The sequence below is a fragment of the Bufo gargarizans genome, chromosome 2, assembly GCF_014858855.1.
Source record: "Bufo gargarizans isolate SCDJY-AF-19 chromosome 2, ASM1485885v1, whole genome shotgun sequence".
NCBI classification, from domain to species: domain Eukaryota; kingdom Metazoa; phylum Chordata; class Amphibia; order Anura; family Bufonidae; genus Bufo; species Bufo gargarizans.
The window spans coordinates 142,254,662-142,278,099 of NC_058081.1; the positions used below are offsets into that span (position 1 = coordinate 142,254,662).

At 42.2% G+C, this 23,438-nt stretch overlaps 1 protein-coding gene across 2 annotated transcripts in view; it reads right to left on the minus strand.

Moving 5' to 3' along the window:
• The window catches only part of LOC122929605 (girdin-like), a 91,747-nt gene extending 79,957 nt beyond the window's left edge, over positions 1–11,790 (minus strand). For both annotated transcript variants that reach the window (XM_044283237.1, XM_044283236.1), the window contains exons 1-2: positions 11,735–11,790; positions 602–903 (exon numbers count right to left, since the gene is read on the minus strand). In XM_044283237.1, the coding sequence (XP_044139172.1) occupies positions 602–790 (189 nt within the window). In that variant the 5' untranslated portion in view covers positions 791–903; positions 11,735–11,790. The remainder of the gene's footprint in view (positions 1–601; positions 904–11,734) is intronic.
• Between the last annotated feature and the right edge of the window lie 11,648 nt (positions 11,791–23,438).

Here is a 23,438-nt window from a genome sequence, read left to right on the forward strand (position 1 = left end):
ATGCTATGCTTTTTCCTTTCAGAGCTGAACCCGGACATAAGCTCCCCTTCACTCATTTACCATGTATGAGTGGAGCATCGGAGCATTTCTTGCCCACACTGCATCGCGGCAGGGCAAGGGCTTTTTCTTTACAACTGGTGACATACCGGGCTTCATATGGGTTTGCTAGGTGGAGACTTCTGCCTAGTTTTTTTACAGGCTATGGCCTGCGCTAAAGACCACTCACTAGTGCCAGTCACCAGGATCACTGCTAGGTGGAAGCCTCTGCCTAACATACTCTGCCTAACATACTGTGAAAAATCCAGGTATGCCACCGGCAGTAAACAAACAGCTCTTGCACCGCACTGCAAGAAATGCTCAGATGCCTCACTCGTACATGGTAAATGAGTGAAGGGGAGCTTATGTCCAGGGTCAGCTCTGAACCCGATCAACCCCTTTTAACTTTGTGATTTATTGTACATCAATTGTAATAAAATAATCAGTTTTTAAAAAAATTATAAAATTGTATCATTATATAAGCGTATAGTTGTTTATTAAAAACACTGCACTTAAATCGAATCTTTGCATATAAAGAATAAGATGCAAAATATACAAATTTCACCTCAATATTTTTCTCCAGCTCAGAGAGACCATACAGCCTTGGTGATTCCAGTCCATGTCTATTACTACCAAAGTCTTTGGAGTTCCAGCGTGGAGACCTCCTGCCTGCATCCACATGGTGTTGATAGCTGTCACTAAGGCCATACCGGGAGGGCAGACTGACATATCCATTAGATAGCCGGTAAGACATCTGTATAGTAAAATGGCTCTTCAGGAAAGATCATTAAAAAATGAAATTATTTAAGCTAACTAATGTATCTTTATACATTGTGGTACTTTGGGTTGTTCTTTGAAATCTTCATTCTGTAAAATAAAAAATGAAAAAATGTATACGTCATGACATGTAACAATAAATACGTGAATTTGCCTATGGTTGGAAAGTAACATCAAAGGGGTTGTATGCAGAGGCGTAACTACCATAGGGGTAGACCGTGCGACTGCTATGGGGCCCAGGACAAGAGGGGGTGCCCAGTTGGGATCATCTCCTCTTCTACTGGGGGTGGAAACTTGGTCAGGACTCTACCCTCTAAAGGAACAACTTTTATCAAACAAGGCAGTGGAAAAATGGCCCAAGGGTTATTGAAAGGGGTTTAGGCGGAAACCCTTCTGTCCTGTGTCCCCCACTTGTGCCTGGTTTGATCCTTGCTATGGGGCCCTTACTTCTCTATGTACGCCACTGGTTTTATGAGTTAACTCCTCCCCTCCTCCCTGTACCAATGCTATCTATTAGAATACAAGGCGCGAAAGGGGAGCACAGCGGGGTAGCCGAGGGGTGTTTGAAAAAAGAAACGTTATAGCAGCATACCCCGCTAGTAAAGGTACTTAGTTTAACAAAGAATAAAAAACAGTGAAAGGTTCTCTTTATTTGTTATCATATATCATGCTGAATTTTTAACACAGATTCAGTGAGAGGCACACAGAGACACAGCACGGACCAATAAATTTCAGTGAGAGGCACACATTATGAACCCATACATTTATATGAGCGCTGTATTCCAGATCTGTATTACAGGGACCCCAAATATGGCTGTGTGCATGAGCCCTTTAACTCCACATGCAAAAGTTTGCAGAGAAAATGCTCTGCAAAAATATCAGACGATTGACAAAAAAATTAACCAATGGCAGGAAAAATAATACCAACCACTGGCTTCAGTTGTAATGCTTACATGACTGCCAGAGCCAGTCTACATAGTCATCTTGCCTGGTCCTGTCAATCAAGAAGGAAAGGGAGGAGCACAGAGTAGCGTAGGCCCGCCCTTGGTGCGCTTAACTTCTCATTTACATATGGTTTAAAAGTATTTTTTCTTTACATTGAGCAGAGCTAACCCTAAAAGACATTGGTCGAGATTTACTAATTCCAAAGACTGTGTAAGCTAAAAGGGGTTCTCTGGTAATTAAGAAAATGAAAATACTCTATTACTTTACTATAAATATATTCTCAAATACCTTTCATTATTTATAATAGCTCATTTTGTCTGGGGGGCAATCATCAGGGGGAACAAAATGGCCGCCGTCCTATTTGTTTACACAAAACCTGTCCTGATAACACATGAGAACAAGTTACGCTACAACATTGAGGTAAAGAGCTACCTCATCCTCCTCTCTACTTGTCAGGGATTATGATCCTGAATACAGATGATAAGAAATTTAGCTGAATCTCTGGGGAATTTAGTGCATGAGGAGACATGAAGTACAGTCAGGACGGACAGGACAGACGGTGGTAATGTGTTGCTCTGGTAATAGAGACTGCATACAAGAGCTGCTGCTCATTAGCCACATCCCCCCCTCCCCTCATGTCTCCTCATCATCTCCATTCCCACAGAGATTCACCTGTATTCAGGATCAGGATTCCTGACAAGCAGAGGAGAGAGGAGGATGAGGCAGCGCTATGGCTCATTGTGGTGAAGTAACGTCCTCCTGTGTGATTAGGACAGGTTTTGTGTGTACTGATAGGATGGGTGCAATTTTATTTCTCCTAACGATTGCTCCCCAGACAAAACTAGCCACTATAACTAATGAAAGGTATTTGGGAATATATTTACAATAAAGTAATATTTAAGTATTTTCATTTTCTTAATTCCCAGAGAACCCCTTTAAGCTGTCTACACCTGCACAAGGTTTACCACAAGGGCTCAGGTTGGATGATGAATGTGGTGCAGGGAGAGACACTTTTTTATGACTCCATGCCAACTATTGGTTGGCTTACTCTGAGCCTGATTTTTAGGCCAGAATTGTGGAGAAATTTTGTCTCATAATGGCACATTTTAGGCCACACCTCTCTCTTGTGAAGCTCCACCACTTCTGCGAAGCCAAACCCCTTGTCAAGCATGTTGGAAAAAGTGTTAAACCCAAATTGCATCACTTTATAGACAGATTTTTGGGCACAGAGGCATTAGTAAATATGGGACATCGTGCATGGTTTAAGGCTGGGGCTACATGGCAATTTTGGCTGCGACATCCACTGCACAACCAAATCACTACGCAACAGAGCAACCACTGAACTGAATGAACTCCCTATGCGACCTGCAAGTTGCTGCAACTGAGACCCCAGAATAAAATAAAAAAAATCCATCAGTGTTGGAATTTTTCACAATTCTGGGGTCAAAGCAACTTTTGAATCATGCTGCGACCCTATTCAGTGCAACAGCTGCACTGCTACACAGCAATTCTTGGTAGTGGTATATATATCGTGGCCAAGATCACCGTGTAGCCCTAGTCTAAGAGAGCTCACATACTTTTAAGAGGTATTCTTGTTTTGTGATATTGCTCATTGCTTTAATTATATAAGATTATGACTGATGGGCAACCAATTAATTAAACACTTTAGTCTGGTCACTTCTAATCATAGGAAAACTGCAGCTTTCAATCAATTTTTTGTGGCACACATAGGCACCCTTTTAGGCCTTTTTACACAAGCGTTACCGATTCTCTCAGGGTCTGTTCAGGAAAAAATTGATGGTTTTGCATGCAAGGACCAGGGCTGCATGAAAACCAGAGAATATAAAACATGCTGCGATTCTCACGCAACGCAGAAATTATGCGTGAAAAAGGATTCAGTGTGGGTACTATGTGTTCACTTCACACATTGCACCCGCGCGGAAAACTCGCTAGTGTGAAAGAGGCCTTACACGGGTAGATATTCTGCCTGGTAAGCGTTGAATGATAAATAACAGTACTGACTACCTGCATTTATATGCTGCAATTGTCTTGAGTTAGGTGCAAATGATTGTTAATAAGACCGTTTGTCCGTATACAGTTTCCATTTGTCGGCAGTACATCCCCTGTTTAACCCTGGGCAATGTGATGCTTACAAATGAGCATTTGCTCGCTTATCTGGTGATCGACTGCATGTTTCCATGGGGCAGTGATCAGATGAATGTTTGTTCCTAATCATCAGTCCGTGTACAAGGACAAGGGATACATACAGCCAGAAGCATGATTTGAGCACAACACACAATTACCTTCAGACCCAATTTGTTCAGCCTTATTAACTGTGCCTACAGGAGTTTACTTACCCATTGTTCACTTGAAGAAGGCTCTGTTCATATTACATTTGCTGACTAATTTGGCGTATTGTCCCATCTCGCTGAGATGGGGCTAAGCGCCAACCACCAGGTGGCTTGGAAATAGCAGAGGGGGGCAGCACTCCACTTTTTTTCCCCGCTTGCAGTGCATGGGAACAACGGAAACAGCATAGCACAAAAAGCTATACTTTTTCCATAACTCAGAAACAGCATAGCTTAGGAACGGTGAGAGTGCATAACCCCTTTTTAAAAAAAAGAACATATACTCCATATGTATGCAACTGTATGTCTGCTCAGTCTGCAGTTTTAATCCCTTAAGAGCCGTCTTCCAAGAGCCACAGATTTTAATTTTCTGTTCACATAGCCATATGAGGGCTTATTTCTTTATGGAACGAGTTGTATTTTTTTAATGGCACCATCTAATTTACCATATCTTATATTGCAAAATGAGGAAAAAAATTCGGGTCTATTCTGCCATTTATTAGGGTTCACGGTGCACAAAAAAAGACATAATGAACTTATTCTGTGGGTCAGTAGAAATTACTTTTTTTTTTATATATATTTCTATCTACAGGGCTGTTTGAGGGGTTGTTGTTGTTTTTTTTATTTTTTTGCAGGGTGACCTGTAGTTTTAATTGATACCATTTTGGGTTGCATACAACTTTTTGATCACTTTTAATAAACTTTTATGTGACAAAACACCAGTAAATTGTCTATTTTTATATTTTTTTTTATTACAGGGTTCACCGCACATTATATTTTCATTTTAATAGTTCTGACATTTTTGGATGTGGTGATACCTATATATATATAGATATATATATATCTATATCTATATATGTATATATATATATATATATATATATATATATATATATATATATAGATAGATATATATATATAGGCAAAAGAAGTAGGACTGCACTCCGGAGTAGTGGTGAAAACAGAAAGGTTTTATTCACCCATAGTGTGGCAAATCTTGCGATGTTTCGGCTTACAAGAGCCTTCCTCAAGCCTGAGGAAGGCTCTTGTGAGCTGAAACGTTGCAAGATTTGGCCTCCATTATATCAAAGGAATGCAGGTACCAACATACATGCCTAGCCAACTCCACACCACTCCTGGTGCCAAATGGCCACCAAAGAATGCAATGAGAGTCCACACTATACCTCTCCTGGTGCCAAATGGCTTCCAGTGAATGAGGGAGAGCAGGCTAAGCTATGTACTCATACTAATTAAAATCAGCCCAGCATGCATGTGGAACCTACACTCCCTGAATTGTATGGTAGCCGTCATGAGACATAACAGGTAGAATTTAGTGTTAGGAACCCGTCTTACAGGGATCGCCTTGACGTGTGGCAGACAGGCTTAAATAATTTTGTACAAAATGTATTTGCCAAGCATCTCTAATTTATAAGTATAGCACTAGCAATTATTATGCATTTTTGTACTTTATTTGGTTTGCAGAGAGCTGTTGCATTGCATGTTTTTTTTTACAGTGTTGTTTTCAGCCATAGCAACGTGCCCCTGTGCATTGGGATGTGCTGACTGACCTCCTTTTTCTTTGCAATATATATATATTTATATATATATATATATATATATATATATATAAAAATATATTTATTTATTTATTTATTTATTTATTTTACTGTTGTAGTCTATAAGATTTTCATAGACCTGGAAGATTTGCTACTGACCACAGCACCTGAGGGGTTAAATGACTAGGAAAGGAGTCATCTCTAATCCTGGTCATTGCGGCTAGGTGTCAGCTTTATTACACAGTTGACATCTGCCATGTATGTAGAGGTCTCAGCCCGTGAGCCTGCTTCATACATCCCTTACATGCAAATAATGTACATGTCATTTTGTGTTAAGGGGTTAAAAATTGTATCCAAACATGAAACTCTTTCCATTAAATCCCAAAAAAGTGTCCTTTCACCTTTGTCAGGATAGTATGTTGTTGGCATACCTTACTCAACTACGCTATTCTATACAGAGCCACATAGTTACATACAGTCAGGTCCATAAATATTGGGACATTGACACAATTCTAACATTTTTGGCTCTATACACCACCACGATGGATTTGAAATGAAACAAGATGTGCTTTAACTGCAGACTGTCAGCTTGAATTTGAGGGTATTTACATCCAAATCAGGTGAACAGTGTAGGAATTACAACAGTTTGCATATGTGCCTCCCACTTTCTAAGTAATGGGACAGAATAATAATCATACATCAAACGTTCACTTTTTAATACTTGGTTGCAAATCCTTTGCAGTCAATTACAGCCTGAAGTCTGGAACGCATAGACATCACCAGACGCTGGGTTTCATCCCTGGTGATGCTCTGCCAGGCCTCTACTGCAACCGTCATCAGTTCTTGCTTGTTCTTGGGGCATTTTCTCCTCAGTTTTGTCTTCAGTAAGTGAAATGCATGCTCAATCGGATTCAGGTCAGGTGATTGACTTGGCCATTGCATAACATTCCACTTATTTCCCTTAAAAAACTCTTTGGTTGCTTTTGCAGTATGCTTTGGGTCATTGTCCATCTGCACTGTGAAGTGCCGTCCAATGAGTTCTCAAAGCATTGGGCTGAATATGAGCAGATAATATTTCCCGAAACACTTCAGAATTTATCCTGCTGCTTTTGTCAGCAGTCACATCATCAATAAATACAAGAGAACCAGTTCCATTGGCAGCCATACACGCCATGACACTACCACCACCATGCTTCACTGATGAGGTAGTATGCTTAGGATCATGAGCAGTTCCTTTCCTTCTCCATACCCTTCTCTTCCCATCACTCTGGTACAAGTTGATCTTGGTCTCATCTGTCCATAGGATGTTGTTCCAGAACTGTGAACGCTTTTTTAGATGTCGTTTGGCAAACTCTAATCTGGACTTCCTGTTTTTGAGGCTCACCAATGGTTCACATCTTGTGGTGAACCCTCTGTATTCACTCTGGTGAAGTTTTCTCTTGATTGTTGACTTTGACACACATACACCTACCTCCTGGAGAGTGTTCTTGATATGGCCAACTCTTGTGAAGGGTGTTTTCTTCACCAGGGAAAGAATTCTTCGGTCATCCACCACAGTTGTTTTCCGTGGTCTTCCAGGTCTTTTGGTGTTGCTGAGCTTACCGGTGCGTTCCTTCTTTTTAAGAATGTTCCAAACAGTTGTTTTGGCCACGCCTAATGTTTTTGCTATCTCTCTGATGGGTTTGTTTTGTTTTTTTTAGCCTAATGATGGCTTGCTTCATTGATAGTGACAGCTCTTTGAATCTCATCTTGAGAGTTGACAGCAACAGATTGCAAATGCAAATAGCACACTTGAAATGAACTCTGGACCTTTTATCTGCTCATTGTAATTGGGATAATGAGGGAATAACACACACCTGGCCATGGAACAGCTGAGAAGCCAATTGTCCCATTACTTTTAGTCCCCTAACAAGTGGGAGGCACATATGCAAAATGTTGTAATTCCTACACCGTTCACCTAATTTGGATGTAAATACCCTCAAATTTAAGCTGACAGTCTTGAGTTGAAGCACATCAAATCCATTGTGGTGGTGATGGTGTATAGAGCCAAATTTTTTAGAATTGTGTTGACGTCCCAATATTTATGGACTTGGATGTAGGTTAAAAAAGAGACATGTCCATCAAGGTCAACCTACCTGAGATCAATTATATGGCATTAATTGTTAGACCTTTCATATTTTGCTGATATAGCATTTATCATTACTACCACTTGGGTTACAGCATTCTATAATTTAGCTACTCTAACTGTAAAGAACCCTTTCCTGTATTGGTCTAAAATGCCCCCCCCCCCCCCCCCACACATACACACACATAATTAATGTCCCCTAGTCCTTTGGAAAGTACTTGGAGCAAATACAGGTCCATCTCAATAAATTTGAATATCATCGAAAAGTTAAATTATTTCAAGTAAAAAAACCTGCTATATTATATAGATTCATTACACACTGATCTATTGCAAGTGTTTATTTCTATCAATGTTGATGATTATGGCTTATAGCTAATGAAAGCCCAAAAGTCAGTATATCAGAAAATTAGATTATATAAGGCCAGTTAAAAAAAAATATTTTTAATACAGAAATGTTGGCCTACTGAACAGTCTGTATATATATACTCTCAATACTTGGTCGGGGCTCCTTCTGCATAAATTGCATGGATGTGATTAGCCTGTTGCACTGCTGAGGTGTTTTGGAAGCCCAGGTTTATTTGATAGAGGCCTTCAGCTCATCTGCATTGTTGGGTCTTCATTGTCTTTCATCTTCTTTTTGACAATACTGCATTGATTCTCTATGGGATTTAGGTCAGGCGAGTTTGCTGGCGAGTCAAGCACATTGATACAGTGTTATTAATCCAGGTGTTGGTACTTTTGGTAATGTGGGCAGGTGCCAAGTTGGAAAATTAAATCAGCATCTCCATAAAGCTTGGAAGCAGAGGGAAGCATGAAGTGCTCTAAAATTTCCTGGAAACGTCACACTGGATCTCAAGCAATTTGAATTGTGCACCTCTCCACTCTTCCTCCAGACTCTGGGACCTTGATTTCCAAATGAAATGTAAAATTTACCTTCATCTGAAAACAGGACTTTGGACCACTGAGCAACAGTCCAGTCCATTTTCTCCTTAGCCCAGGTAAGACGTTTCTGACGTTGTGTCATGGGTCATGAGTAGCTTGACACAAGGAATGCAATAGTGTAGCCCAGGGATGCTCAACCTGCAGCCCTCCAGCTGTTGTAAAACTACAACACCATGCCCTGCTGAAGGCTGATAGCTGTAGGCTGTTCAGGCATGCTTGGAGTTGTAGTTTTGCAACAGCTGGAGGGCCGCAGGTTAAGCATGCCTGGTGTAGCCCATGTCCTGGATACCTCTCTGTGTGGTGGCTCTTGAAGGACTGACTCCAGCCGCAGTCCACTCCTTCCAAATCTCCCCCAAATTCTTCAATAGTCTTTTTTTGACAATCCTTTCAAGGCAGCGGTTATCCCTGTTGCTTGTGCACCTTTTCCTATCACACTTTTTCCTTCCACTCAACTTTCCATTAATATTCTTGGATACAGTACTCTGTAAACAGCCATCTTGTTTAGCAATGACGTTTTATGGATTACCTTCCTTTTGGAGGGCGTCAATGATTGTCTTCTTGACAACTGTCAAGTCAGCAGTCTTCCCCAGGATTGTGTAGCCTACTGAACCAGACTGAAGGCAATTTAAAAGCTTAGGAAGCCTTGGCAGGGATTTTGTGTTGATTCGCTGCTTAGAGTGTGACACTATCATTCTACAATATTGAACTTTTCCCCAATATTCTAATTTTCGGAGATACTGACTTTTTGGGTTTTGATGGACGAAGCTGTGTAGTTGCAGCAATGGAGCTACTCTGGAACAGCTGAATGGCAGGGGTGTGGGATGTCTGACCCCTGCTGATCTGATATTGATGGCCTATTCTGAGTATACGCCATCAATATTACAATTCTGGAATATTCTTTTAAAGTATATCACTGCTGATTTATGGGTGTATCATATGTTAGAGATCCAATGTCACAGGCCCCAAGAGTATTCAGGAAAAAATGGACCTGACAGCTCACCAGTGTTACCTATGTACTGTAATGATGTGTTTACTTTATCTAGATCAGATTGTGCTCTGTTCTAGTACATCCTGCATGACAATATCCCAGATAATTATTTTTAATATCCTGTAAATTACATAATACTGTACTTTGAAAATTCGGTAACCTACTTTAATTAGACAAACTCCTGGGAAACATTTCCAGTAAATGTCTAATTTCTATAGACGGTGACAGGAAAGTTTATACACATACATTTCCAAGAGAAAAATATTTGACTCTTATAATTATGAACATGTGTCAACTAATGGGGTCATTTATCAAACTGGTGTAAAGTAGAATTGGCTTAGTTGCCCATAGCAACCAATCATAGTCCACCTTTCATTTTTGACAGCTCCTTTGGAAAATAAAAGGTGGAATCTGATTGGTTTCTATGGGCAACTAAGCCAGTTCTACTGTACACCAGTTTGATAAAAGACCCCATAAGTGCATACATTCTCATTGTATAATCTCCTTTCAGCTAGGGCTTGTTTACATGAACGTGCCGTATTCTGAGGTCTGCAAATTGCGGATCCGCAAAACACGCAGGCCGCCCGTTTGCCTTCCACAATTTGCGGAACGACATGGATGGCCCTTTAAAGAAATGCCTACTCTTGTCCGAAAAACAAGAATAGGATATGACTGATAATTTTTGAGGAGCCACAGAACAAAGCAACGGATGCGGTAGCACACACAGAGTGCTGTCTGCATATTTTGCGGCCCCACTGAGGTGAATGGGCCCGCACCCGAACAGCAAAAAATGCAGCTCGGATGCAGAACCAAACCACGGTCGTGTGAATTAGCCCATATACCAACATGTTTCTAAACTGCAATAATATAACAGGATAATGGGGAATTTCTTCACACAAACCTTTTTTTGTGACTTTTTGTGATTTTACACCGCTGACGCCAATTTAGAAAAAAAATGGATGTGAAAATGGATTTGGTTTTCTATGATAATTAAGAGCATGATAAATTAATCAACTGTGACTTCATAAATCTTTAAGAAAAGGTTCACTCCTAGGCCCCATACACACAACTGTTCCTTATCCAAAACTATTCATTTCAATGAGGCTGCAAAAAAAGTGGACAGTACACCATGTGCTGTCTGCATCTGTATATCTGTTCCTCTGGCCCTCAGGGAAGAGAGAACATGTTGCTTGTACATTTTTCAGACAAGAAAAATACATTTCTATAGTTGTAAAAAAAATTATGGCGGCATGTACACAGCCAGTATCCGTGTTCTGTGGATCTGCGGTTTGCAGACTGCAAAATACATACAGTCATGCTGCCTGAAGCTTTACTCTTGTACAGAGTGGTATAACAAAATCTCTAGACAAATGTGTTCGGTATAAAAGTGCGCCAAATTTCTGAAATAACTTGCAACATTTGATGCAGATTACAGAAAAACAGACTCAAAGCAAATCTTCAGTAATTTTCCTCATGATAAATCCCCTCAATTGCTTTACCACATAGACATATAAGGCTACATGCACACAACCGTATGTGTTTTGCGGTCCGCAAAAAAAAAAAAACTGATGACATCCGTATGCCATCCATTTGTTTTTGTGGATCCATTGTAACAATGCCTAAAACGGACAATAGGACATGTTCTATTTTTTTTTTGCGGGGTTACGGAACTGACCTACTGATGCGGACAGCACACGGCATTTTTTGCGGACCCATTGAAATGAATAGGTCCACATCCTATCCGCAAAAAGAAAATCGGATGTGCTACTGGTGTCCTTATTGTTTTTCCAGCGGCTGCGTCCGCTACTTTTGCTTTATATATGTCTTAAAAAATTTATTAAAAAACTATTGGATCTAAAAAAAAATACGGAACGGAAACAAACAATGTTCGTGTGCATGTAGCCTAAATGACACAAAGATTTACATGAATACAAATTTAGTATGAATATAGAAGCACATATGTGATATAAAGGCAATCTCAATGAACTGTACATATTTTGAGATTACATAGACTTACCTACAGTGCATGTATCACTGGACATTTTTCTTGCGCTTCTATCAGCCCACATTGATCTAAAAAGGAATGGAAAGAAGAGAAAGCTTGGACTCGCTTCTATGGTTACAGAATGCAACAAGTCTGGAGCTGCTCCCTATTTTGATTAACCAGTTCAGATTGTGAAACCAGGCAACTGTCACTACTGGTTGTGGACACACGCCCCCACCCTCTTCACTAATGCACCGAGCAGGACACTGCATGCTTTCACCTCTTACAATCCTGAAGATCACTTTAAAAGGAAGACTACTTTATGTTTATCAGATTTTATGCAATTTTAAATACTAACTTGAAGAGTGGTGACTTATAAACTGTATGAAGAATATGGGTAGAGTGACAGCAACACAACGTACAATCTCCACAGACTGATATATGCTACGTAGTTCCATATATAATAGCTAGGGATGATCGAATCGACTTCGGATGAAGTCTTAATAAATTAATTTGTACTGTAAAAAAACATTTTCGTGGCACCTTGGAACCGAACCCGGGTTCGGGAAATGTTTTTTTTACAGTAGAAGTTGATTTATGAAGTCTCGCAACACTTCGCAAAGTAATAACTTCAGCTCATCTGAGCCAATACATTCCAATACTGTACGGAGCTCCTGCTCTGTACAGTATTCAAACGAAGTATTATGCGAATCAACTTCGGATGTTTCATTCCTAAATATGTCAGCAAAAGGGTTGTGTCAATTCAGAAAATGGCATTTATCATGTAGAGAAAGTTAATATAAGGCACTTACTGAATTATTATTATTATTATTACGCATATTGCTCCCTTTGCTGGTTAGATAAATTTTTCCATCACATTCTACACTGCTGGTTTCCATGGTTACGACCACCCTGTAATCCAGCAGCAGCGGCCGTGGTTGCACACTATTGGAAAAAGCACTGGACTCTCTGGTGGTCGATAGGAGAATGTGCAAGTCCAGCACTTTTTCCTATAGTGCACCGCTGCTGGATTGCAGGGTGGTCGTGACCATGGAAACCAGCAGTGTATAATGTGATGAAAAAATGAATCTAACCAGCAAAGGAAGCAATATGGATAATAAAAATACATGGTGCCCTATTCAACAACAACTTAACATTTAAATAATTAACAAATAACGACATACTACAAAATTGGATTAAAATGGCCGCGGTTTTTATTAAAGGGGGGTAACCATAAATATTAACAAATCCATCAATCCTTAAAATTCTCACCGAAGTTAATTAAAGTCTATTAAGGCACTGATCAGAAGTCCACCTAGCAAGGCTGAGCGACTACCCCCCCCCCCCATTAAACAAAACCGCGACTAAAAAACAGGGAGAGCGGGCGGGGGACATTCTTCTTGCTTGATCTTCACAAGCAGACAGCGTACCCCAGGGTGAGTGCCCCAAATTATCGCCGAAAATGCAGCTTATCCAATCACAGAACTGGTTAAAAATAGCCCACCGCCCAGCAACTGGACAGCAACCATCTTGACCAATCAAAAGGCTGTCCTGTTGCTGGCTAACTTGAACACCTGAGGAGAAATTAGAGAAAACAGAATAAGGGGGGGGGGGGGGGAACACCACATAACTGTGTCTCAATGACACCATGAGGGGCGAAATCCCTAATTTTTGGCTCCGCCCCTGTCATGGTGCCATATTCAACAACTTAACATTTAAATAATAAACAAGTAACAACATACTACAAAATTGGATAAAAATAGCCGCAGTCTTTATTAAAGGGGGTGGGGTGGGGGGGTAACCATAAATATTAACAAATCCATCAATCCTTAAAATTCCCACCAAAGTTAATTAAAGTTCATTAAGGCACTGATCAACAGTCCACCCAGCAAGGCTGAGCGACTAACCTCCAGAAGCCAACCACGGCATTAGCCAAGCTTGGCCCACCCCCCCCCCACCCCCCACAAAACCGCTGCGCTTTCAATGACCGAATGCAAACCAATATTGAAAATATCTAGCCCAATATCAGATAAATGGACTAAATCCTCCCGATAAAGTCCCGAAACTGAACTATCTAATTCAAGGTGTCGAAACGACTACCCATTCAACAAAGGCAAAAAATATATATCAACTCCCCTTTTAATCCTTTTCCTAATCTTATCTAAAAAACTAAGATGAGGAATATTCAACAAAAAACGAGGAATAATTTCCAAAAAAACTAACATAACACCTGGCAACAATTGACTAATGTAAGATAGATCATTTTTCATGTCTGCCAATAAATCTAAAGTTTATTTTTTCCCAAATCATTACCGCTCACATGAAATATAATCACCTGTGGCGAAGGGCTGGCCTGAAACTCAGCTTTAAGAATAGGAACCACTTGATTCCAACACAACCCCCTAAAACCTAACCAATAAATAAAGACAAAAGGAATGTCAAAAAACAATTGATGACCATAGTTACGGACTGAAGTCCTCTTTTCTGCCCAAAAAACAAAGGAATGACCGAAAATCCAAACATTGATCTGTCCTGAACCTGAAAGAGAATTAAATTACAGTAACACCAAATTATGCCCAATATACAACTTGTATCTGTCAGAATCTCACCTTCCAATTCTCTTAATTAAATCATTATCCAAACCCATCCTGGACGCTTCAGTGGCAGAGCCGATACGAAACTAATGAGATGAATAATGCTCCAAACACAGAAATAATAAACATTTTTTTAAAACAGCATTAAACTGAAATTTAGAAAGTGACGATCCATTAACATGCATTAAGAAGGAACCATCTACCCGGGGCCTAGCTTCAATAAACTCCTTTACTGACAAAACTGGACATATTACTAAACCAACAAGTTGACTCAACGTAATAACTGAATCCCTCCTAAACTGATCCGTTTTAGACTTTCTAATAGAAACCATAACACAAGAAGACAATAACTGAACATCTGACAACACCAAAGGAAAACAGGAACGAACATTGGGAGCAACCAGCTCACTAACCCTTAACGCACCAAAAAATGCCACAACAAAAGCAGACCTAAACAACCTAATTTCATAACTTGAAGAGGAACAATGAAAACCTTTCAAAAATTGTTTGACGATAAATGAGCTATTAAAAGGAGGGAGACCAGCTAACTTGAAAAAGAAAGATACCCCTGCCAAAGTGTTTTAAACCGCTGAAACCCTAAACCCTCCCTAACTAAACTACAAATAAATTCCATAATCAAACCCTCATTACTTACAAAAACATTAGCCTTATTAAATTTACGAATTCTGGATCTGCTCACACATCAATGCCAAATTAGGCTCCACAGGTAAGGTGGACATGGAATGCCCTTTTTCTCCGCATTTGAAACCAAGGCGTAGAATTTCTCCCACTGTGTGTGAGAAAGAGCATCAGTTATTAAATTAGCTCTACTAGGAATAAATGTAGCTTTAAGCCACATGTTCTTAAGTAAACAGCAACGAACCAAAAAAACAAAGTAACTTTACCACCTTGCAGTTAACAGCAACTAACACTCCTTTATTGTCAGTATGAACCAAAACTGTCCTATCAGCTGGCTCCTGACCCCACGCTATTAAAGACACAACTATAGGAAATAACTGTAATAAGACTACATTTTTAGTAACACCAGCTAACTTCCAAGACTCATGCCAGGGCTCAGCAGACCACTGACCCTGGAAGAATGCTCCATAACCCCACAAACCTGACGCATCAATCATAAGACCTAATGCCTAGGAATCAACTAATTAATGTTGCCAAATACTAGACCTGTTGAAATGAATCAAAAATTCCTCCCAGACCCTCAAATCAACTTTTAAAGATTTAGATAATCTAATATGTGCAAATGCAGACTTAAAGGGAACCTGTCATCAACTTTATGCTGACCTCACTGAGGGCAGTATAAAGTAGTGACAGAAATGCTGATGTCAGCGGTGTGTCACTCATGAGCTAAAAGTAAGTGGTTGCTGAGAACCAGCATCATAATCATTGCAGCCCAGGCCTTGAAAAGAGTCAAAGCTACCTGAGACGAGTCATGGTTAATCTCTTGCACTCCCCGCCCATCTGCTGATGATTGGCAGTTCTCTCCTATAGAGAGAAAGGGAGACAAATAGGTAGAAGCCTGTCAGTCATCAGCAGATGGGCAGGGAGAGCAGGAATGTATGAATAACAATGACTCTTCTCAGGTGGCCGTGACTCTTTTCCAGGCCCAGTCTGCAATGATTGTGATGTTGGTTCTTGGCAACCACTACTTTTAACTTTTAAATGACAGACCGCTGAAATAAAATCACCTGTCACTACTTTATTCTACCATTAGTATGGGCAGCACAAAGTAGATGACAGGTTCCCTTTAACTCCCCTAGTAGCCATATAAAGCCTTCTAGAAAAAACTCTACCTATAGGGATTACTTTGGAGGCAAAAAACAAACAAACCTAATAAACTCTGTAATTCCCGCAATATAGTTTTCTTTACAGATAACATTCTTCTAAAAAGTTCCAAAAGCTTCTGAACTTTCAACCGGAAGCCGAAATTCTATTGACATGGTGTCAATTGTTATACCTAAGAATTCAATTTCACAACAAGGCAACACAGTCTTCTCTTCTGCCAAAGGAATACCCCAAAATACTTACAAACTTCTTGAAAACTATTCAACAATAACAAAAAAATTTCAGACTTAGGGGGGCCAACAAACAAAAAATCATCTAAATAATGTAACAAATTACCAGCATTAACTGAAAACATAGTAACCCAATGAACAAAAGATGAAAAAGACTCAAAATATGAACACGATAACGAATAACCTATTGGCAAACATTTATCAAAATAAAACCCTCCGTCAAATTGAAAGCCCAATTAAAACCGTCTGGTCAGATCGGCAATAGGTGAAAGGCTGACTATATCTGCCTTAGTCAGTAGACAACTTTGACCAAACCGATTGAGAAAGCTGACGGTCTCATCAAAAGAACTATAAGACTGAACATAACTCTCTATTCAATTCATTATTCAGCGACTGCTTATCAGGAAATGATAAATGATGAATTAACCTAAACTCCTTAGCAGCTTTCTTGGGAACTAAACCCAAGGGGGATAAACGAAAATCCTCAAATGGCGGATATGGAAAGGGGCCAGCCACCCTGCCCGCTAACACTTCCTTCTCAATTTTTACTCGAATAACTTCATTCAATTTAACTGAGCTAAAAATCTCAATTCACACACACCCAGGACCTTTAAAGGGAACCTGTCACCAGTTTTATGGTGTCCTAACTAAGGGCAACATAAATAAGTGACTGATTCACTTAGGAAAAAGCTGGGTCACTTTCTTTAATTGACCCAGTCAATCTGCCAACATCTTGTATTGAAAAGCTCCAGCTGATAATGATGAGTCATGAATATTCATGAGCGCCTAACTCTTCCCGCCCACCTGCTGCTGAATGACAGTTTGTTTCCATAGGAATCAGCAGCAGGTGGGCAGGGGAGTGGCTATAGCTCTGAATTAAATATACGCTGGACTCAATGGCATCATGCCGGACTCCAATCAGCTCATTAGCATGTGGCATGAGGCATCTTTGTGTGTATATTATGAGGTAACCATCTCTCACACCAGTAAGTGAATACATCTAAGGCACTTTTTAGTAGTTAATGATTGTATATAATTAGTTAGATTATAATCAAATATCCACATGACAGGTTCCCTTTAAATTTAGGTACGAAAAAGCCATTCTTGAAACCATTAAGAATTCGATAGCCAAGGGACCATGTTTTCCAACTTCACTGGAGTCAGAGCTTTTTTGAAAATCGCGACTAATAACAGCCTGCTGGGGCTCACCAACCCTTTTAAAACAGCGGAACATAGGGTGCGGACCCAAGCAAACCGAACACTCGTGCTTATATTTACAAGAATTTAACCACTTACAAGCTCATTAAAGGCAAAACATAGTCCCTTCCTAATAACATTCAGAGACAGATTGCCTTGTTGTTTATCTACCCAGCCAGGTCTCTGAGGAAGTATTAAACTCAACCATAAGCACACATCCTTAGTACACTGTCGTAACAAAGGGTGAACTGCCAATTTTTTACAAAATGTTTCATCATACTGAAAACAAGCCAAGCCGCCAAAATTACGGTACGCTTCAAGGATGGTATCAATATGCTTAAACAAACCTGAACACAATTGAGGGTACTTAGACCCCAAAATAGATGCATAGACACAAAATGACTAAAGCCAATTATTGAATGATCTGAGGAATGTCCTTTTTCTTTCTTCTTCTTTTTTCTCATCCACCTTTCTGTCCAACTTAAATACATCTTATGACGACGGGGCAATGACAAAATGTCAACATACTCCTGACACCAAATTTTTTCTTTAACGAACTGGGCAGATGAAAACCCAGAGGAGAAACTTCATATGCTAATGCTTCCTTCAAATAAGATTCTGAAACACCTGCAGTGTTAGTCAAAACTGGCCCACCCCCATCTGGGACAACCATGGTTGCCGATGAGGGATGGTCAGTCCAAACCACAGCCGGTGAAGGCACTACTGCACCTGTGCCAGAAGCCGCACACTTGGCTAGGTCAGAATAAACCTCTGACAAACCCTGCAAAAAGGAAACACTTGATAAATCATTACATTCAATGTTGGAAGGAGAAAAGCTTTCCTACATATGTTCTCACCAAGATCCTGTTCTGTCTTCAGCAGGCAGCCTGACTATCCCCTCAACACCAGGCTGTGAGATCACCTGCCTGGGAGGGGACCACCAGCGCCCACTTACTCCACTGCTTTGGTCCCTTGAAGGTGAGTAAGCCATCCTCGGCCTCTTCCTTCTTCCTGAAGTGCGCGCCGGGGCTTGTTGAGGATGAGGCCCGCCCTGCTGCTTTACTTCGTGCTGGGTACACACTCTCTGCTGAGCTCCGGCTACTGCGAAGATCTTCTGCGCCGCTCTTCCTCCTGGATCGCGCCGCCTCATCCTTCTTATGAAGATCGCAATGCAGGCCCCGTCTCCTCCATCTCCGGCGCTGCCGCAGCCAGGCAGCTGCGCAGCCACTCCTCCCTACCAACGGTATTAGCTCTTTTGATGATCTGGCTAAGCAGTTCTTCCATGGCGCTCCACTTCTACTGCCGCTGGAACCGAGTTGACCGCCAATCATCTGCGCTCTTCCGCCGCCGCTACTGTCTCCTCTGCCACCGCCACTTCACACCGCAGGGAATGGACGTTCTTCTTGCTTGATCTTCAGGCGCAGACAGCACACCCCAGGGTGAGTGCCTCCATAAATACACCAAATTCCTGCCGAAAATGCAGCTTCTCCAATTACAGAACTAGTTAAAAATAGCCCACTGCCCAGCAACTGGACAGCAACCAGCTTGACCAATCAAAAGGCTGTCCTGTTTGCCGGCTAACTTGAACACCTGAGGAGAAATTAGAGAAAACAGAAAAAAGGGGGGTGGGGGGGGAGAAAACACCACATAACTGTGTCTCAATGACACCATGAGGGGCGAAATGCCGTTTTTTCGGCCCCTGTCATTAGTAAGTGCCTTATATTAACTTTCTCTACATGATAAATGCCATTTGCTGAAGTGACACAACCCTTTTGCTTACATTATACTTCTATTTATTAATCTTACCTGACTTTTGATATGCTATTGTATATGTAACCACGTAGCATATATCAGTCTGTGGAGATTGTTGCTCCCCTCAGCTTCAGGTCTCCAAAGAGGCTTTATAGCCCAAAGTGGCCACACCCACACAGACACACACAGTAAAGGGAATTAACCCTTCCAACACCAACCAGGGAAGTAAAACCACTTAAAGGGGAATACACAAACACACTGGAGCTGTTACCGCCGGCAACGACATGTGTGGCAACCATGTCCTGGGAGTCAGCCAAAAGGCTGAGACACTGCCACCACATGTACAATAAAGAACACATTGCCACGGGCAGCCACCAGTGAAGGGAAGTGTCACAGTGCACACACCTAAAGCTCGTGCACACCAAACACATAAAAGGCACACCTACAAAGACAGGTAGCCAGGTACAACCGCATACACAAACAGCAAGCTTCCACATAAAAATGTTGTCAGTGGCAACCACAGGTGAGGCAACATACTTTAGCCCTCACCTGTGATTGACAACACAACCAAGACCGCAGATGACGTCACATCTACACCCGGCGCAGGCGCATTGAGGATGGAGCGGCCGCCTCTCAGTGCGCCTGCACCGATTGAAGACAGGTACGGCGCAGGCGCGAGATTTGGAATTCAAACAGGGCCAGCAGAGAACGATTCCGTTCCCTGGCCCTGTCAATCACAATGCGGAGGGGGCGTCATTAGGATCGGAGGATGCGGCTGCTACCAACAAGTAGCCACCCTACTTGCTGGTAGCAAGGTAATTTACATATTTTAAAAATACCTTTTTATCAAATTCTACTGAAGCAAAATGATTATTTAGCTTATGTATGCAGAGATCGCAGTATAGGGATTATTAGTAAACAAAAAAAAAAAAACGGTTTAGTGGGCTTACAGAAGCCCTTTAAGCATTGCATCTGATTTTATTTTGATTTTTATTGTGGATTTTATTTTATATTTTACACGTGTTTATGTTGATTGTGATTTAATTAAATTGTATTCATACATTTTATTGGATTATTGTGGTCCAAGTGTAGTGTGCTCCCCCATAACTTTGGTTTCAAATTGATTACTTATTCATTAAAGCATGAACACGTTCTTTGGAAGCTGGATTCCCTTCTTCATTGAAATGAATGGCTCCGTATACGGTCCGCAAAAAAACCGACATGGACACAGAAAAAATATACGTTCGTGTGTATGAGGCCTAACTGCAAGGTTACAAACCAACTCCGGCATTAACTTTATGATATGCATTTCCATGACCAACTAGCTGCATGCAAGTCCTACATGAACAAGCACAATGCTAAGCATAGGATGGAGTGGTCTAAAGCCTAACATCGCTGGACTCTGGAGCAGTGGAAACGTGGAGTGACAAATCACACTTCTCTATCTGGCACACTGGCGGATCCAGGGGGGGCAACGAGGCAATTGCCCCCCCTTCCCCCGAGCTGCTCAGAAGTGGGGGCGGCAGGGCACATCTCCATAGTCATCTGTATCGCTGTCCTCAGGATGGGGGGGCTCTTATTCCTGGCACGTGATGGGGGGCTCTTATCACTGGCACGTGATGGGGGGGCTCTTATCACTGGCACATAATGAGGGGGCTTTTATTACTGGCACATGATGGGGGGCTCTTATTACTGGGGGCACTATCTACTATATCTACTAAGAAGGGTATTTTATACTTGCAAATTATGGGGGACACTGAGGACATCTACTGGGGCACTATATTTGGGGAATTTTATACTGGTACATTATGGGGGGCACTAGGAGGAAGGGGGGAGAGGAGCACTATGGGGGCATTTATTGGGGCACTATACAGGGAGTACAGAATTATTAGGCAAGTTGTATTTTTGAGGATTAATTTTATTATTGAACAACAACCATGTTCTCAATGAACCCAAAAAACTCATTAATATCAAAGCTGAATATTTTTGGAAGTAGTTTTTAGTTTGTTTTTAGTTTTAGCTATTTTAGGGGGATATCTGTGTGTGCAGGTGACTATTACTGTGCATAATTATTAGGCAACTTAACAAAAAACAAATATATACCCATTTCAATTATTTATTTTTACCAGTGAGACCAATATAACATCTCAACATTCACAAATATACATTTCTGACATTCAAAAACAAAACAAAAACAAATCAGTGACCAATATAGCCACCTTTCTTTGCAAGGACACTCAAAAGCCTGCCATCCATGGATTCTGTCAGTGTTTTGATCTGTTCACCATCAACATTGCGTGCAGCAGCAACCACAGCCTCCCTGTCATGGAACCATGAACCAGACGTACAACAAGAGATAAGTGGAAATAAGAAGGCTTTATTGAAAATCAAGCTGTCAGGCAAAAGTCCAAACGGATGGCTAAACCGAAGCAGGGTCTTGCGAAGCCAGAGGTCAGGAACCAGAAGGGTAGTCAGACGAAGCCTGGATCAGGAACCAGCAGGGTAGTCAGACGAAGCCAGGATCAGGAACCAGAAGCAGCAGCAGTCTTAGAAGCATGTGAACACAGGAGGACCAAGCAAGGAACTGAAGCCACAGACCTCCTATATATATGAGCTAGGCATCCAGCTCCTCCCAGTGGGAAGGAGAAGCCGCAGGGTGGGAGGCTACAAGAAACCCAGAAACCAAGATGGCCGCCAGCACATGTCAAACGAAGGAGAACAGCAAGAAGGTAAGACCATGACAGTACCTCCCCCTCAAGGGCCCCTCCTCCGCGGAGTAACGAACGGTTTCTGAGGGAAGCGTGCGTGGAAGGCTCGGAGCAAGGCAGGAGCATGGACATCTGCGGAGGGAACCCAGGAACGCTCCTCTGGACCATAACCATGCCAATGGACCAAAAACTGCACCCGACCGCGGACCAGGCGTGAGTCCAGGATATTGCTCACCTCATACTCCTCACGATTGCCCACTTGGACCGGACGAGGCCGAGGAACCGAGGAAGTGAAACGATTACACACCAGTGGCTTCAACAGGGAGACATGAAACACGTTGGAGATCCGCATGCCAGGAGGAAGCGCAAGGGCATAGGCTACCGGGTTTACCCTGCGAAGCACTCGGAAGGGACCAACAAAGCGAGGCGCCAGCTTGGGAGTGGGCACTCGAAGGTTGAGGTTGCGGGTGGACAACCATACGCGGTCTCCGACCTGGTAGGAAGGAGCGGGCGCTCGTCTGCGATCAGCCTGGAGTCTCTGGCGCCGCGCAGAGACCTCAAGGGACCTCTGGATCTGTACCCAAGAAGCACGTAGGACGGAAAGGTGATCCTCCACAGCCGGAATATCCTGGGGAGAGAATACCTCCGGTAACACGGCAGGTTGGAACCCATAATTGGCCATGAAGGGAGACGTCCCAGAGGAAGAGTTCACCGCCGTGTTCCTGGCAAACTCAGCCCAAGGCAGGAGGTCAACCCAATTGTCTTGGTGATCGGAGACATAGCAACGAAGGAATTGCTCCAAGGCCTGATTGGACTGAGGGTGGTAGGCCGAGGAGAAAGAGAGATGAATCCCCAACTGGGAGCAAAAGGCGCACCAGAACCTGGACACAAACTGACTCCCCCGATCCGACACAATCTCCTTGGGCAAACCGTGCAACCGGAAGACCTCCCTGGCAAAAATCGTGGCCAACTCTTGTGCAGAGGGTAACTTCTTGAGAGGAACACAGTGGCACATTTTGGAAAACCGATCCACAATCATGAGAATGACCGTATGGCCTCGGGATGCAGGGAGGTCCACAATGAAATCCATCCCCAGGTGTGACCATGGACGCTCCCCGGTGGCTATGGGTTGCAAAAGGCCCAACGGAAGGTGCCGAGGGGACTTACTCTGGGCACAAACGGAGCATGCCGCTACATATGCGGCGATGTCGGAACGTAGAGAAGGCCACCAGAACAGACGTGAAACAGCCCAGGACAGCTGATTCTTTCCAGGATGCCCCGCGGCCTTGGAGTTATGGTAGGTTCGCAACAACCGAGTGCGCAACTCCTCAGGCACAAAACATCTGCCGTTGGGTCTCCCAGAGGGAGCACCAGATTGAGCCGCCAAAATCTGCTCACCCAGGGGAGAGGTCAGGCTGGTGCGAATGGCGGCCAGGATCTGATTCGGAGGTAT